The sequence below is a fragment of the Mytilinidion resinicola genome (assembly GCF_010093595.1).
Source record: "Mytilinidion resinicola strain CBS 304.34 unplaced genomic scaffold BDZ99scaffold_12, whole genome shotgun sequence".
Taxonomy (NCBI): domain Eukaryota; kingdom Fungi; phylum Ascomycota; class Dothideomycetes; order Mytilinidiales; family Mytilinidiaceae; genus Mytilinidion; species Mytilinidion resinicola.
The window spans coordinates 445,386-459,434 of record NW_022985448.1 but is presented as its reverse complement, the minus strand read 5'-3'; the positions used below and the strand labels follow the sequence as shown (position 1 = coordinate 459,434).

The 14,049-nt window shown below is 54.5% G+C and overlaps 5 protein-coding genes across 5 annotated transcripts; 2 read left to right on the top strand and 3 right to left on the bottom strand.

Annotated features, from left to right (window-relative positions):
* Positions 1-1,217: 1,217 nt before the first annotated feature.
* BDZ99DRAFT_50965 (uncharacterized protein) lies at positions 1,218-1,608 on the top strand. The gene has a single exon (XM_033724421.1). The coding sequence runs from the start codon at positions 1,276-1,278 to the stop codon at positions 1,504-1,506; it is 231 nt and encodes a 76-aa protein (XP_033575242.1). The 5' UTR covers positions 1,218-1,275; the 3' UTR covers positions 1,507-1,608.
* On the bottom strand, positions 1,549-3,674 carry BDZ99DRAFT_464165 (uncharacterized protein). The gene is made up of 8 exons (XM_033720243.1): positions 3,508-3,674; positions 3,209-3,459; positions 3,069-3,136; positions 2,904-3,014; positions 2,554-2,854; positions 2,346-2,501; positions 2,103-2,294; positions 1,549-2,053 (listed from the first exon to the last, which is right to left on the bottom strand). Exons 1-8 carry the CDS (start codon positions 3,600-3,602, stop codon positions 1,887-1,889), a joined length of 1,341 nt encoding a protein of 446 aa, XP_033575241.1. The 5' UTR covers positions 3,603-3,674; the 3' UTR covers positions 1,549-1,886.
* A 96-nt stretch (positions 3,675-3,770) lies between these two features.
* BDZ99DRAFT_419247 (uncharacterized protein) lies at positions 3,771-7,857 on the top strand. The gene is made up of 5 exons (XM_033716883.1): positions 3,771-3,931; positions 3,987-6,950; positions 6,987-7,159; positions 7,218-7,383; positions 7,437-7,857. The coding sequence occupies exons 1-5, from the start codon at positions 3,776-3,778 to the stop codon at positions 7,569-7,571; spliced, it is 3,594 nt and encodes a 1,197-aa protein (XP_033575240.1). The 5' UTR covers positions 3,771-3,775; the 3' UTR covers positions 7,572-7,857.
* A 9-nt stretch (positions 7,858-7,866) lies between these two features.
* On the bottom strand, positions 7,867-8,747 carry BDZ99DRAFT_572164 (uncharacterized protein; the record flags this gene model as incomplete). The annotated part of the gene is made up of 1 exon (XM_033728174.1): positions 7,867-8,747. Exon 1 carries the CDS (start codon positions 8,626-8,628, stop codon positions 7,867-7,869), a length of 762 nt encoding a protein of 253 aa, XP_033575239.1. The 5' UTR covers positions 8,629-8,747.
* Positions 8,748-9,204: 457 nt separating this feature from the next.
* On the bottom strand, positions 9,205-12,390 carry BDZ99DRAFT_499634 (uncharacterized protein). The gene is made up of 3 exons (XM_033723670.1): positions 11,776-12,390; positions 11,442-11,674; positions 9,205-11,286 (listed from the first exon to the last, which is right to left on the bottom strand). The coding sequence occupies exons 1-3, from the start codon at positions 11,965-11,967 to the stop codon at positions 9,642-9,644; spliced, it is 2,070 nt and encodes a 689-aa protein (XP_033575238.1). The 5' UTR covers positions 11,968-12,390; the 3' UTR covers positions 9,205-9,641.
* Between the last annotated feature and the right edge of the window lie 1,659 nt (positions 12,391-14,049).

Sequence of the window (14,049 nt, the reverse complement as noted above, 5' to 3'; positions counted from 1 at the left end):
TAACGCATGTCCGAACCGGTACCCACCCGGACTCTTCCCTTCCATCAAGTGATCTCGTCGAGCCTCCTCTCTCAACGTATGCACCGGGAGCGTCTCACTATACCAACTCGCCCTCGCGGCAACAATCTTCCGCGGACAATTCCCGAACGCCGCCAACGCGTCCTCGAACTCGGCCTCCGGGGTACAATTTGCAGTAACGACGCTGACGTCGGCGTCCAAGTTCTCCGCTATAACTCTCACAAACTCCCTGAACCGTTCGTCCCCACTGACCGATGAGTACTTTTTAACCCGCGTTAGATCCCGACTAGATTCGGCGCGATCAAGACGGAAAACAAAGGCTGAAGTGCAACCCACCGCCATCTCCGTAATATCGTCAAACATAACATACCGCACCTTGCTAAAATCCAGCCCCAGGCCCTGTTCCTCCCAGCTGTCCGTTAGCCCCCGAGTCTCGGCGAAGTACCTGAACTTCCACGGGCTGGCGACGAGAATGTGGTGCGGCTCTGTACGTATTTTCTCGGCGACAAGGCGGATGTTTGGCGGGCTGGAAATGGCCAGGATCTTGGTGTCCGGCAGGAATGCCGCGAGCTGCTGCATCTCGTCGGCGAGGGTCTGGAGCTTGAAGCGGGGAGCCGCGAGGACGACAACTTGGAAGGAGGGGATGCTTGTGTCGATGAGTTGGAGAGCGGAGATGGCGAGGGCGAGGGATTTGCCGGATTTGGAGAAGTGGCGGATGTGCATGGGGTCGCCTGTTTGGGTTAAGAAAGGATGGTATGAGGGAGTGGTAAGCGAACGTACGGCGGAGGAGCGAGGGAAGGGCAAGCTGTTGGATTTCAGAGGGCTCGGATAGACTTGGGAAATAAGTTTTGAGGTTGGATTTACAGAGTAGATGATAGGGGATGTTAGCCTACCCAAACGCCTCAATTCCTGGTGCATTGTTTAGATAATTTTGTCCATTTCAACGATGAGGAAGCTCACCTCGGAGAAGCTCAGGCTTCAGACCTAAATCGGCGAAAGATTTGAATCCATCTTCGAAGGTCACGCCGTTTACACATCCATCTTCGTGCCTTTCTTCTTTAGTCTTTGACGTGCCACAGGCGGGACATCTTGTGCGAATTAGCAGCTCTGTCTCGCTCTTCTCAATGCTGGCCTGCAGGTTCTTCTCATCAAGTTGTTCCATTAATCTCGTTATTGTGAAATACAAGACCGTTGTTGGAGGACTTGAATGGAGATGAAATTCTGCAGCTGTGTATCAATACGAAGTGGCTGCCTCATATGCCAAGGTCTCGGCTCTACCTATGGCTCAACCTTGTTTACGCCACATACTATCATTGCTTTTGCCTCATATTCCCTCGAAGTCTTGAGCCATTCTTTTCTTTCCAGAATCCTATGAGGGTATTTGTAACAAACCAAATCGTTATTTCGAGCTACTCTTTCACATCGGCCAGAGCTCCCAAAGGAGAATCTAAAGCTCCGCACGCCCTGAATCAGATCGTGATCATGTGATTAGTCTCAAAGCACTCCTTTATCGCGCATGCAATATTGGCGCATGTAAGCGTATGTTTTGGGGGTGTGGAGACCTGTGTGAGGTACCCCTGGTCGATTTATATGTTGCTGTGATAGACGTATAGTCATCCGGAATAGGGTACACTAAAGAAAGTCTGGCAATAAAGAAAAGCATACTTTGCATTCCATCCCTTCGACGCTTCATTAGAGGGCGTTGGGAGGCAAGTGCCTACCACTGTCAAAGGAGCTACATTCCTTGTCATGTACCTTCAAATCGTGTGCCTCGCTACGCCTTGGAGACCCGACCGTTTGGAAATCCGCTCGAAAACGTATAATACTATGCTGGATCGCCTCACGGCGCCTTGTGGTAATAGCGGTATCTACTTCTTGGCCGCCGGAGGCTTAGTGAAGAAAGACGCGATGCTCCGACCCTGTTGAGCCCCTTTCTTACCTTTGGCTGCCGGAGGTTGGATGGCAGGCGGCTTCGGTTTCTTTGGTTGTGGTTCGTCTTCGGAGTATGACTCCCACTCCATGACCTCCTTGGTAACTGGGATAGGTTAGACAATCGAGGTTCAAGACTGTATAAAAGAACTTACCAAGATAGCCTTCGTCATCCTTGACTGTCTTCTTCTTCTTAACCTGTCGCCTCCCACGCTTGCGACCGCCAGTAACGCTGGGTTCAGGGGCAGGCTCGGCAGGGTTTGGAGCATCTATCTTGTCTATTGGAGCATCGTCGGATGACTCTTCTTGTTCTGGCGCGTCGTCCATAGTCACATCTTGTTCTTGTTCTGTAACGAATTGGTCAACAATACGCTACAGTAGGAAGTATGCAGACTTACCATCCTCAACATCGTCAAAGATGTGGTCCAGTTTCTCTTGTTTGGCCTTCTTTTCTGCTTCCCTCCTCTCCCTCTTCTCCTTCGCCTCCTGTGACTCGGGAAGTTCGGAGACGAAATCCTCCTCATACTCGTCTTCGGAGGCATCCATCATCGGTTCTGTGTTATATTAGTACCATAGAAATACATGTTGAGGACACTATACACGTACCATCCTCTACCGGCGCTGGGTTCTTGGCCTTAGCAGGTGGTTGTTTCGCAAAAGACGACTTGAAGAAGTCTGCACCCTTCTTCTGGACTTTTGGTTCGGCCTTCTTCGTGGTAGTAGCTGAGAGTCTAGACTGGCTTGCAGGTTTTTCTAGTTTGCTCTCCTCCGAATCAATGCGTGGAAGCGATTGTGTTGAGCCACTCCTCTTTAGCTCGGGTCTGGCCGTATTGATTAGTTTCGATGCCACTTTAGGCGCAGGAGGGGGTGCTGCAGGTGCAACTAGTTGTACGCGCTGAGTCCTCCTCTATTCGTGGCGTTAGTACACGTTCTTCAAGCACCGCTGCGATGCTTGCCTTTATGTACGGATTGTGGATCGTTCCGTAGATCTTCCAAGTCTCTAACGAATCCTCTTTTCCAAATCGCTCTCTGATTTCATAGCCACAGGTGGACAGTAGGTTTATATTCTGCACTCTGGATCAGCTATCACGACCCCAAAGATTGGAAATCAACGTGCGTACCTCGAGAGGACCCGGCTGTAAGCTATAGACGTGGATAGCAATCAACTCTTCTAGCGCTGCAAGCGTATCTATGATTGATCAGGGTTCTGTCTCTGACATGGTACGGCATGGGGTCCACTCCGATAGCCATAGGAACGTACCCTCAAGTTCCTCTTCCCTCACGATTACATGCGATTCGACGGGTCTAGTTTTCTCCACCACTTCCTCCTCTCTGTCCGGCATGGAGCTCGGGAAGGGGCTGCTCTGCATGAAGCTGTCTCCGCCATCTTGAGAGATTTTGCCGTTGGTGTGTTGGGATGGTAGAGGACGCTTCTTGCCCGTAACCCAGTAGCTTGCGTTGACGGAGCCCGGACGTTTCGCGTTTTGTTTCGTGTGGAAGTCGAATAGCATCCTAACATCGGGTTAGATCGCGATCAACGACTGCGTTGAAGCTACTCACTGTTTAGCGACATTGACGTGGACTTTCAATTCGCGGCTCAGCAAGCGGTAGGTCACGGGCTTGCCCTCATTAAGCACTCTGCTCGCCAGGTACATTTTGTACTGATCTGCCATCGTCGGAGCGTTTCTGAGTTGTTGAGGTGGTGTTTGGTGTTGAGTCGACCTCGGGTGAAGGGTTTCGCGTCGTCGTTAGTTCTAAATTAGAACGCGTTTTAAAATCACGCCAAGATATAAACTACCACCCCACCACCAACGTCCTCGCATCAACAATGAACGCTACCGATGACGACGATGTTGTTCTTCAGAAGGCTGCGTCAACGCTCTTGTTAGATCTGCAAGCCTTGATAAATCGAGTCTTGCGGAAAGAGAATGGCGCCGTCCACCGCCGAGTCCGGGAGAGGGACCTGGATAGATTCATACCTTTGGTAAAGACTAGAAGCAGTCAATAAATATAAACCTCACCTACTAAACAGAATCCAGCTTGTTCCCTTTCAAGAAGATCCTCAGCTTCTAGATGCTCAACTCAAGCACCTCATTCCCCCACTAGTTGCTGCCTATCTAGACTACCTTCGGATCACTCCCAGGCCTGGTTTGAAAAAGAAGTTTGTTCCTCTTTCGCATGCCATCTGCAGAATTCTGAACCTCTTCTGCAATGTACGAGGCGAGAAGGTCGTCATTGGCTTCCTAAACAATGAGCCCCGATATCTCGAACCCGTGTTGGCTGAGTTCGAGAGTGGGCTGACAGTCTCAGGTGAAGAGCTAGATGCTATTTCTCAGAAGATCATTCCATGGGAGGAGAGATACGTGCTCCTGCTATGGCTATCCCATCTCATGCTAGCCCCATTTCCCCTTGCCTCTATTTCCGCAACTCACTCGTCTGAAGAAACCTCCAAGGAGACAGGTATCAAACTGCCCTCTGAGCTCTCTGGGGTAGTACTACGTGTTCTTCCAATATGCGTTGCTCATCTCAAATCTGCGTCGAAAGAACGAGGGGCAGCTGGATCTCTACTTGTCAAGCTCGTCCTACGGCCGGATATGCAAAAGATTGGAATGCTTGATGCTCTGATTCAATGGGCACTAACCTCGCTCGAGTCTTTCTCTGAGGGCACATCTGATATCCATCAATACCTAGGAGTTCTCTCGTTTATAAGTGGAATAGTGGCTTCGGCCACCAATCAAGAGATTGGTCCATACCTTCAAGCTATCTACACCAAATGCCAGCTTTTCATAACTTCAGACGCTCTCGCCTTTGTCCGGTCTTCTGCTGTTGCGAGAAAATTGGTCATCAAAACACTCCGCAACGTTACTGTTCACTGTCTACAATCTGCTTCATCTTTGGAAGGCATCGACACCCCTACCGTTTTAGAAGAGGTCATCGATTTCTTGCTTCAGTCTCTTGCTGACGGCGACACTCCGGTGAGGTACGCTGCAAGTAAGGCGCTAAGCGTGATCACCTTGAAGCTCGATCCTGAGATGGGAGGTGAAGTCGTAGAGGCCATTCTCGGAAGCCTTAACGAGGACGTGTACTGGGAGGGCTCGAGAAGGAGTCTCAGTGGGGTCAATCCATTGAGATGGCACGGTTTGACACTGACATTAGCGCATCTGCTTTATAGAAAGGCCCCTTCCACTGATCAACTCCCGGACATTCTGAACGCTCTACTGCTGGCCCTTGCTTTCGAACAGCGTTCGGCGACTGGCGGATCCATCGGAACTAATGTTAGGGATGCCGCCTGCTTCGGTATATGGGCTTTATCCAGAAGATACTTGACTAAAGATCTCCTTGCGGTTCAGACTACGTCTATACGTGCCTCTCACCAGAACCTCCACTCTTACTCGGTCCCTCAGGTGCTAGCTATCGAATTACTGGTCGCAGCTTGCCTAGACCCGGCCGGCAACATCCGAAGAGGCTCTTCAGCGGCTCTACAGGAATTGATTGGGCGGCATCCTGATACCGTTCAAGAAGGAATACCTCTAGTGCAGATTGTGGACTTCCATGCCGTAGGGCTCCGAGACCGCGCGATTTGCGAGGTCGGAATCAATGCGGCCCAACTATATCCCATTTATTGGGACGCAATCTTCGAGAATCTGCTGGAATGGAGAGGAGTTGGATCCCTGGATACCTCGTCCCGATTGTCTGCGGCGAATGCCATTGGGCTCTTGAGTCGTTACCAGCTGTTCCCTAAAGTCAATGCGATGGTGAAGAATATATGGCAGCAACTAGACGGACTGGCATCGAGGCAAATCGAGGAGAGGCATGGACTGGTAATGTCTTTGGCTTTTCTTATCAGTCAAAGCAATACACAATCAGCAGCACAAAGGGCTCCCATCTCCGACTCTGAGGCAAATCCACCACCTTCGAGATCCCTAGCTGAATTGGCCGAGTTGACTCGCGTTTGGACTATATTCGACAAAACCCTCAATCTAGAAGACAAGGCTTTTATCTCGCCAGCAATGCGACCAGAACTCACAGCTTCCGCGATTTGTAGCCTTCTTGGTGCGCTAGCTTCTATATCAGTGCAGATCATAGGATCGAACGAGACCATACAGCCCCCTAGCAAGGAGTTGGTTCGACTGCTCGACCTATGCCTCGGCCGTACCGAAGAGAGCGTCCTCCAAGCCATCCCTAAAACCGTCATCTACACCATTGAAGCCCTGCAAGCAAACGCCTCGTCAACAGTCTCAACCGTAGTCTCCGCCTGGATAGACTACCTCGAACAAGAAGCCTCCTACGCCAGCCGACGGGCCTCCGGCTTCGCAATCGCCCTAGGAGCCGCCTACTCCCACCTCTCCTCCCTCCCAGAACCCGACCTTAACTCCTACGAACAGCGCATCATCGCCGTCCTAACCTTCCGATGCACCGCCGCCGTCGACATCCCAGCCCGCACCGCCGCGCTCCAGAGTCTCGGCACCTTACTCCAAGAAGCCGCCGCACGCGCCACGCGCTCCTCGACCACCACCACCAACCCCTCCTCCCTCCTACCGCCGACTTCAAAAGCCAAGATCACGCAGGCGCTCAACACCGCGCTGAACGACTACACCGTCACCGAGCGCGGCGACGTCGGCGCCCTCGTGCGCCTCGAGGCCATCGCCACCACCGAAATCGCATGGCGCACAGCGCTCCTCAGCGGCAGCGCTGGCGCGAACGAGCTGCACGCCGCCGTGCTGCGCCTCTCCGTCGAGCGGCTCGACAAGATGCGCGTCCGCGCCGCGCACTGCCTCGAAGCGGGCAACCAGGAGCACTTCGAGGCCGCCATCAGCGGGGCCGCCGACGGCGTGTCGTCGTACGCCTACTTTGCGGAGGCGCTGGGGGTGTTCAGCCCCCAGAGCCCCGCGTGGCTGAAGAAGGCCGTCATGGAGGGGTATGTGAGCGCGGCGGGGATGGGGTCGGAGAGTGTGGTGCAGAATGCGCGCATGGTGCTGGTGGATGCGATGGAGAGGCTTCCTGTGGGCAGGCCTGGTGGCGAGGTAGAGGGGGCGGAGGGGGAGGGGGAGGGGGAGGGGGGAAGCTGCTCGCTGCTCGATGTCATGGATATCTTGGTAGAGCTGCTGAAGGGGAGTCTGGCGAACGATCGGGTGTTGATTCCGGCGATGGAGGTTGTGGCGTTCTTGTTTGATGCCGGGGTGGTGCAGAGATTGGTGGGCACGCGGTTTAAGTGAGTTTCTTCCTGCTGTTTTCTGTGTGTTGTGGCTATTTGCTGACGTGGGTTACAGCTTTCGGGCTCTCCTCTCCCTAACCCAGAAGGCTCATTATAAATCTACTAATATCAATAAGCTGCATATTGCGCTGGATGTGTATAGGGGGCTAGCGGAGATTGACAGCACGAGGAAAGACGTGCTCCTTAAGGTAGCGAGCATGCTGCTGCATCCTTTTCCTAAGGTATGGCTAAACTCATAATCTCATTGATCGGAAATGCATGCTGACTGCAGTAGATTCGTAGTAGTGCTGCAGAGACCTTGTGGGTAGTGACAAGCGACGACGATCTGAAACTTCACGATTGGGCGCAGCAGCCGAAGAATCTCAAGCCGGCCGTTGAGGCGTTGAAGAAGAGGCTGGGTGCGACATAGGAAGATCTGAGGGTATACCAGTATGCATTTCTGATAGAAAAACTCATGACCTAGACTGTTGGTGACTTTGAAACTCGTCAATCCTTGACGGACAACTCCTTGACGAAGTTCACGAAGCCGTGCCATCCACTGATCCATTCCCCGCAAACGCCTTAGATCCCACGGTCCGCATAGTTTAGAGATGCATAGCTGATCTCTCACACTAGAATAGCCCAGCTCAGCAGCCCAAATCCTTTTGAGCCACCTTCACAGCTCCCTGTCCAACCCCGTCCCCCCCATCGTCGGCATCCCCGCCCTAAAGAAACGGAAACGGCCCCTTCGCCACCCTCGATCCACCCTCAACCCCCTCCCCATAAACCCCCCACCCCCCCTTCTCCCTCCGAAACCGCTCAATCTGCTCACCCACCGTCACCATAAACTCCCTCACCCCCTGCATCCCCTTCAACATCTCCACAAACGGCTCCCCCAGCCCCTCCCAATCCAGCGCCACCCCCAGCCCCTTCTTCGCGCCCCTCCCAACCGGCCCCACGTCCCACACCAGCTGCACCTGCCTCAGCTTCTTCAACCGGCGCAGGAGCCTCTCCACGCGCTTGACAAACGCCGCCAGGTGCGCCTCGGTGTGGTGGTGGTCGCGCGCGATCTGGTGCACCTCGATATACAGCTTGCAGGCGCGGACATGCGCCAGCGCGCCCGCGGGCAGCGCGAACCAGGCCTTGGCGCGCGCGTTGTGCGCGTCGACGTAGAAGAAGAAGTTTGTGCGCGCGTAGAAAGCCTTGATGTAGTGCGCGCTGAGGGCGTGGTTGGCGAGCAGCATGCCGTGGGTGCGCAGCGGCCGTGGGGGGTTGGTTTTGGTTTGCTTCTTTGGAGTGCCGCTGCCGCTGCCGCGGAGGGCGGGGACGTTGAGGGATTGGGTGGAGGCGGGAGTGCCGGTGGAGGGGGCCGCGGCGGTGTAGCTGTAGTGGGTGGGCAGGGGCGCGAGGAGGTGGGCGTAGATTTCGAAGAGGAGCTCCAGGGGGAGGGTCTGCAGGGAGGCGGGTTCGGAGGGGTCGAGGTCCATCGTGTTGAGCTGTCGATTTGGATGGAGCTTGTAGTCGTAGCGTAGGTGCTGTGCCTTCGAGGAGGATTGAATTGAGAATCTCGTGTTCAAAATTTGAAATGTGTAGTGTTGTTCAATGGCAGCTGGAAGGGTGAAGGTGTGAGTCGTGGTTGGGCAAGGTTACTGCCTGCAGCTCACCGCTTGTGGCGCGAGCTCCAGTGGGTCTGCCAAGATTTACTAGCGCGAACCCATGTGCTGGCATGTATGCTGAGCGACAGTCAGAGGGGAAACGGATCAAGACAAGGTGTGTAGCCAAAAGCTGTTGTATTGATGAAGGTGAGGAAGCTAGCTATTGAGCGGAAGGAGGAAAAATATACACAAGAAGCTGTTGAGTAAGCGGCTAGACAGGAAGGGCTCTAATTCCTAGAACAAGCCGCCGTAGTTGTGTGCGCGTGGATGTTACTGCTTGGGGTGCTTCAATGAAATTTCAGAAACCTGAACAGGACAGAAACTCTTCATTTTCGGCTGTGTGGAACCTCATTAAAGCACTTCAAGCAGGGGAGGGTGGCCTGGTAGCTGACATTTTATGTGAGGTAGAATTGAGATGTTTGGATTGATCAATTTGTGTAGGCTTATAAGTTCCTATTGGCTTCAGTGCATTTTGGGACAGAAATCAGTTATGTTAAAAGGTTTGATGTCCAGTTCGCTGCGCCACTCCAAACTATCCTACATGATGTATCACTCACTCCGAGCAGCAGCAGAGATTTATGCGAAAACTTTCATTCGACTATAGCATCAAAGCTCCTTTCCAAGATATGCTTTTCGTTGCCATCCAGTTGGCCTATGCGGTCATTATTCGGAAGAAAGCCCAGAAACGAAACCCAAAGGCTTCTCAAACTCCCAATGACCCCTCAGAAATGCTGATTCAAAAACACCAGAGTGATGCATGAAATGAGAGACCTTGTTCCTTTCCGTGAACACCCAGTATGCCGCCAAAATCAGTTGGTCTTCAAGACCAGGTATGCACTTCTCCTTCACGAATGTTCCTTGCTCGCCTGCGAGTGCCTGGCACCAGCCTTGATCTCCCGCTTCATCTCCTCCAGCTTCCTGTGCATCTTCATGAGGCTATCGCGTTGTTCTTCGTTCGGCGGTTTTGTGTCGTCAGCGAGCTGGAAGTACAGCTGCTCGTACTTTTTGTAGTACCGCTCAAACTTCTGGGACAACTCGATCGTCTGACGGTAGCTGAGTGGTAGAGGTGGAGAGGTAGTGGTGTCGGATTGAGGAGAGGCGGCGTTGTACCGAGAGGCGGCGGCGGTGTCGATGCTGTTGACTTTGCGGACTTTGGAGCCAGACGCCATGGGTGTGTGAGTTCGTGAAATATCGGAGAAGTCGGTATCCACGGCTTTGCGCTTGAGAGATTGCGCAGAAGAGGGCGTGCTAGTCTTGCCCGATGTGCTGAGCGGGGTTGCAATCGGAGTTGAGCGATCGACCCTGCGTACCTTGACCGAGAGGTTGTGATTGTGGATGTTGCTGTCAAGATCGTTGGCCTTGCGCTTGAGCATGTGGTCCGAATTGCCAGAGGAGCTCTTAGCTGGGGATGGAGCTGCGGAGAGTGCTTTGTGGACCGGATGGGCGTCATCGAAGTCGCTCGCATTCACCGGAGGCGATGCAGAGAGCGGAGAAGGATTTTTCGGCTTCGTAGCAGCGCTTATTGTCGGCTTGCCGGACCTGATCATTTTCTCTTGAGATGAATCTTCCTTGGCGGTTGTTTTGGTGGTCGATTTGGTAGTCGACTTGGTAGTAGTTTTGGCAGTGGCTTTGGTCTTCTGTCGAGATGTAGAAGTAGAAGAGTCTTCGGCCGTTGAAAGCGCGGCTGACTTCTTCACCTTCGTTTTGGCAGCGCCGGTTTGCAATTGGCTCGCCGTCTTCTTATTGTTCACCATCTTGGGCTCGTCGCTTGTTGATTCCTTCACCTCCTTAGCGGGTTTCTTCTCTTTCACCTCTCGGACCTTCTTTCCCTCCTTCTCCGACTTCTTCTCCTCGCCCTTGGTTCCAGCCCCCGCCTTCTTTTCTGTGAGCTTCGAGATTGACTGCATTGGTGTAGACGGCCTTTGGGAGGGTGCAGTGACGTTGAGACGGGATAGACACATTCCCTTTCCACGCTCCTCCTTAGGCAGCAACATTTGCCAGATTTTGTCGTCTTTCGCGATTCGGAGTCGGTCAAACGCTTTCACTGCATTCTTGACTGCTTTCTCTCGATCCTCAGAAGTTTGGTAGGGAAATTTATATGGGTCGAGATCCTTGAAGGCTCGATCGGTGAGGTGCCACTTCCCGTCTTGATTTTTGCCAACCTTCTGGAGAACTTCCTTGCAGTCGTCCCTCCGCGCGCGGATGTGGTTCACGTACTTCTCAAATGGTTGCGGTTCCAAGGCGAGGTAATGAACAGTCACATACCGCAAAGCTCGAGTCTTTTCGGTTTGCGAGCTTGGTTGTGATGTAGGACCCTTACCTAGATTCTGTAATCCATTCAAGGCTGGGCTCGAAGGCACAGATCGTAGTGGTGAGGACAGGTTGGAGGAGGGTTTCAGGTGTTGTTGAGGCTTGAAGTTTTTGGAGAGACCTCGCCGGTGCGAAGGAGTGAGGAGTGAGCTTGCGTCTGCGTCCTTGACAACAGTAGTCCTATTGTTCAGTTGTGAGTATAGTGCTTGCTGAAGAGTCAGGTGCAAGCCTCTCATAACAGGTGAGTAAAGTTGGTGACGACAACGAATGTCACCAACCCCTGTCCCGGCAGCTCTCTAGTCGGATGGGAACGAAACGAAAAGAGTAGAGCATACTTGTTCGCTTCCTTAATGTTGTGTATAGCCGCCATGGAGCTCTTCAGCTGTTCCAACGCAGTGTCCACCCCCGACGTAACTTGTTCGGCATGTTGGATGGCGAGAGAGTGGTTGATGAGGCCGGCGAATGTGTATTCATCTTGACTATCGGGGCCGGCAGAATGGTACAATTCGTATCGAAGGTTCTCGGAAGTGGTCTGGAGGACGTGGGACTTGTCGCCATATTTGAGTTGCTATGGTGGTGGCTATCAGTAAAGTTCGGAAATCTTAGGATCATGTTGGATGTGGGGCGACGGCTTCAGCATTGATAATGAATTGCACTCTCCACACGTACAGGATTCCTGCCAAAGAGTATCTGGGGGGGTTTGCCGCCGTGGGCACTCTCGAGAAGCTCGTTGATGATGTCTTGGGTGATTTCGAGCTGCATGACGTGCACAGCATGGCTCCTGGCTTCTTTCGTGGAGATGTCGGAGTCCGGAGCCCCATGGAGGGCAATGCCGCCGGAGGGCAGCAGTGTTGAGGCCATGGCGAGCTGCACTGGGCCGTGTCTCAACAAGTTGGCTGTAGGATGCCGTCAAGTCCCGCAAAAACAGCGTCAAGGAAGGCGAGGCATGGAGAGGAGAGGCAGCCCAACCGCAAGCTCGACGACGCAGAGGAGTTTGCGAGAGCCAGCTTGTGAACCTGTGTGAAGTCGAGCAGGTGCTCCGGCGGAGAGGGTTTGGTCGTCACGGGAGAGGAGAGCGTGTGTGCTGGCGGGCTTGGAGGCAAAGGCGGAGTAACGAACAAAGACGCTCTGTCAGACAAAGTCAGACTGTCATAGCGCGATGCTACCCGAGAGGTTGAGCCAGAGCACGGAGCGGACTGGGCATGGGCGAGCTCACGCTGAAACGATTGGCTGTCACGGAAGTACGAGAGCGGGGGCGGGTGTCGAGGCAGAGGCAGAGCTGCGTGAAGGGCGCCCTGTCCGGTGGGAGGGCGGTCGACGACAGTTCCAGGGCTTGCTGAGTGGTGCTGCATCGACGAGGGCTGCCAGCACGCCAGAGAGGCACATGTGCAACGTCAATCTGCACCGGCCCAGAGCGTGCAGCCGCTGGGCACGTTCGTGACTACAGCATCTTCCTGCGTCCGGTGACCTAGCGCGGAAATCAAGCCACAAAACTACGTAGAAGGTAGCATTTCCGGACGCCTGTAGGGGGGAATAGTCACCTCCCAGCCAATCAATACTCAAGCCAGGCCAACATTAGCCCAAAAAGGACGTTTACACGTCTGCCGCTCATCCTCCGCCGGTGATGTCTGTCTGATCTTCATCTGGTGCTCGTCCGATGCTCTGCTGCGTACTCCGAGCACTTAAATAGCGACACTGGCCGCCTGGTCTCGCGGGCCGACGTCTCAGACGCCCGAGAGACACACGATTCCTGAATGCAAGTTCCGGTGGGCCAAGGTGGTTCAGGTGCGCAATGGCTGCCCGGCAGAGACCCTGGCTTTCTCGGCCTAGGGCCCGTCCACGATGGTTGGCATGCCTGTTTCGAGTGCCTGTGTCTGAGGCGGCGCGCTGGACTCTGCCTCAACCGCCCTGCGGAATGCCTCTGCGTCGCCGTTTGCCTGTTGCGTCTTCTCGAGGCGTCGTGTGCGCTTGCGCCAGCTGAGTCTGCCGCTGTCGCCGACCGCCTCCATCTCGACGCCTCACCCAGCTCACCCAGCCACCCACGCCGCGGCCGCAATCCGGCTAGCAGGCGCGGGATCCAGGCCATCGGCCCCGCCCGAAACTTGGAACTGGGCCGGGGCCGTCAGGGCGATCCGGCCGCTGGGATCGTCAGGACGTGTTCCCTGCGCCGCGAGCATGGCGAAACCAGATCGGCCGCGCAGGGCAATATATCTTCATCTCTGCCCCCTCACTTGTGCCTCTGCAATTGTGCCTGCCGCTCTCGCGCTCGAGGGCTCCCATCAAGACACGGCACGGTGCTTGTTCCCCCACACCTTCGCCGTCGGGTCGAGAGACCCCACTGTGGCGACTGCCGGCCCTTGCACGCATGAGGGCAAGAGACACCATGGATATCAGCGCTAAAAGCTCCCCTCAGGCGACATTTCTGCTTGCCGCGGGTTGCGGGAGTCTCCACGTGGAATCCGGGGTGCTGCCGTGGGTGGGCAGCATTCAGCTCAGAATTGCTGCCCACTTCACCGCCGTGTCCTCCTCTTGCCGTCCGCCGCGCCGGCAGCAGCGGCGGCCGTAGGGCGGCATGCCTTTGAACCGAGCACAGCGTGATGCGATCACCACGGGCTGTGGGAGGGAGGGGTCGCTCGGGCGATGGGACGAGTCGCGGGACTCCGGCGCCCTCAGCGGTCTCGGAAAAGCCATCACTTGCCCCATCCGAAATGTCATGCATAAGATGGAATGCGCTTTTTGTTGCCGCTGAAGGGCCTCGGTGGGGATCGGCCTTGAAACTGCAATATATCGAGACGACGCTTCCGCCCAGACAGGCATGGCCGGCAGTCCGCAAGGGGGAGGCGAGATTCCAGTACATAGACTCGTAGGTTGCTTCTATGTGCCAGCAGTTGCGTGTTGCTCCATCGGAATTGGCTCTCCTGGCAGTTGTCTAGCTGCTTTGAA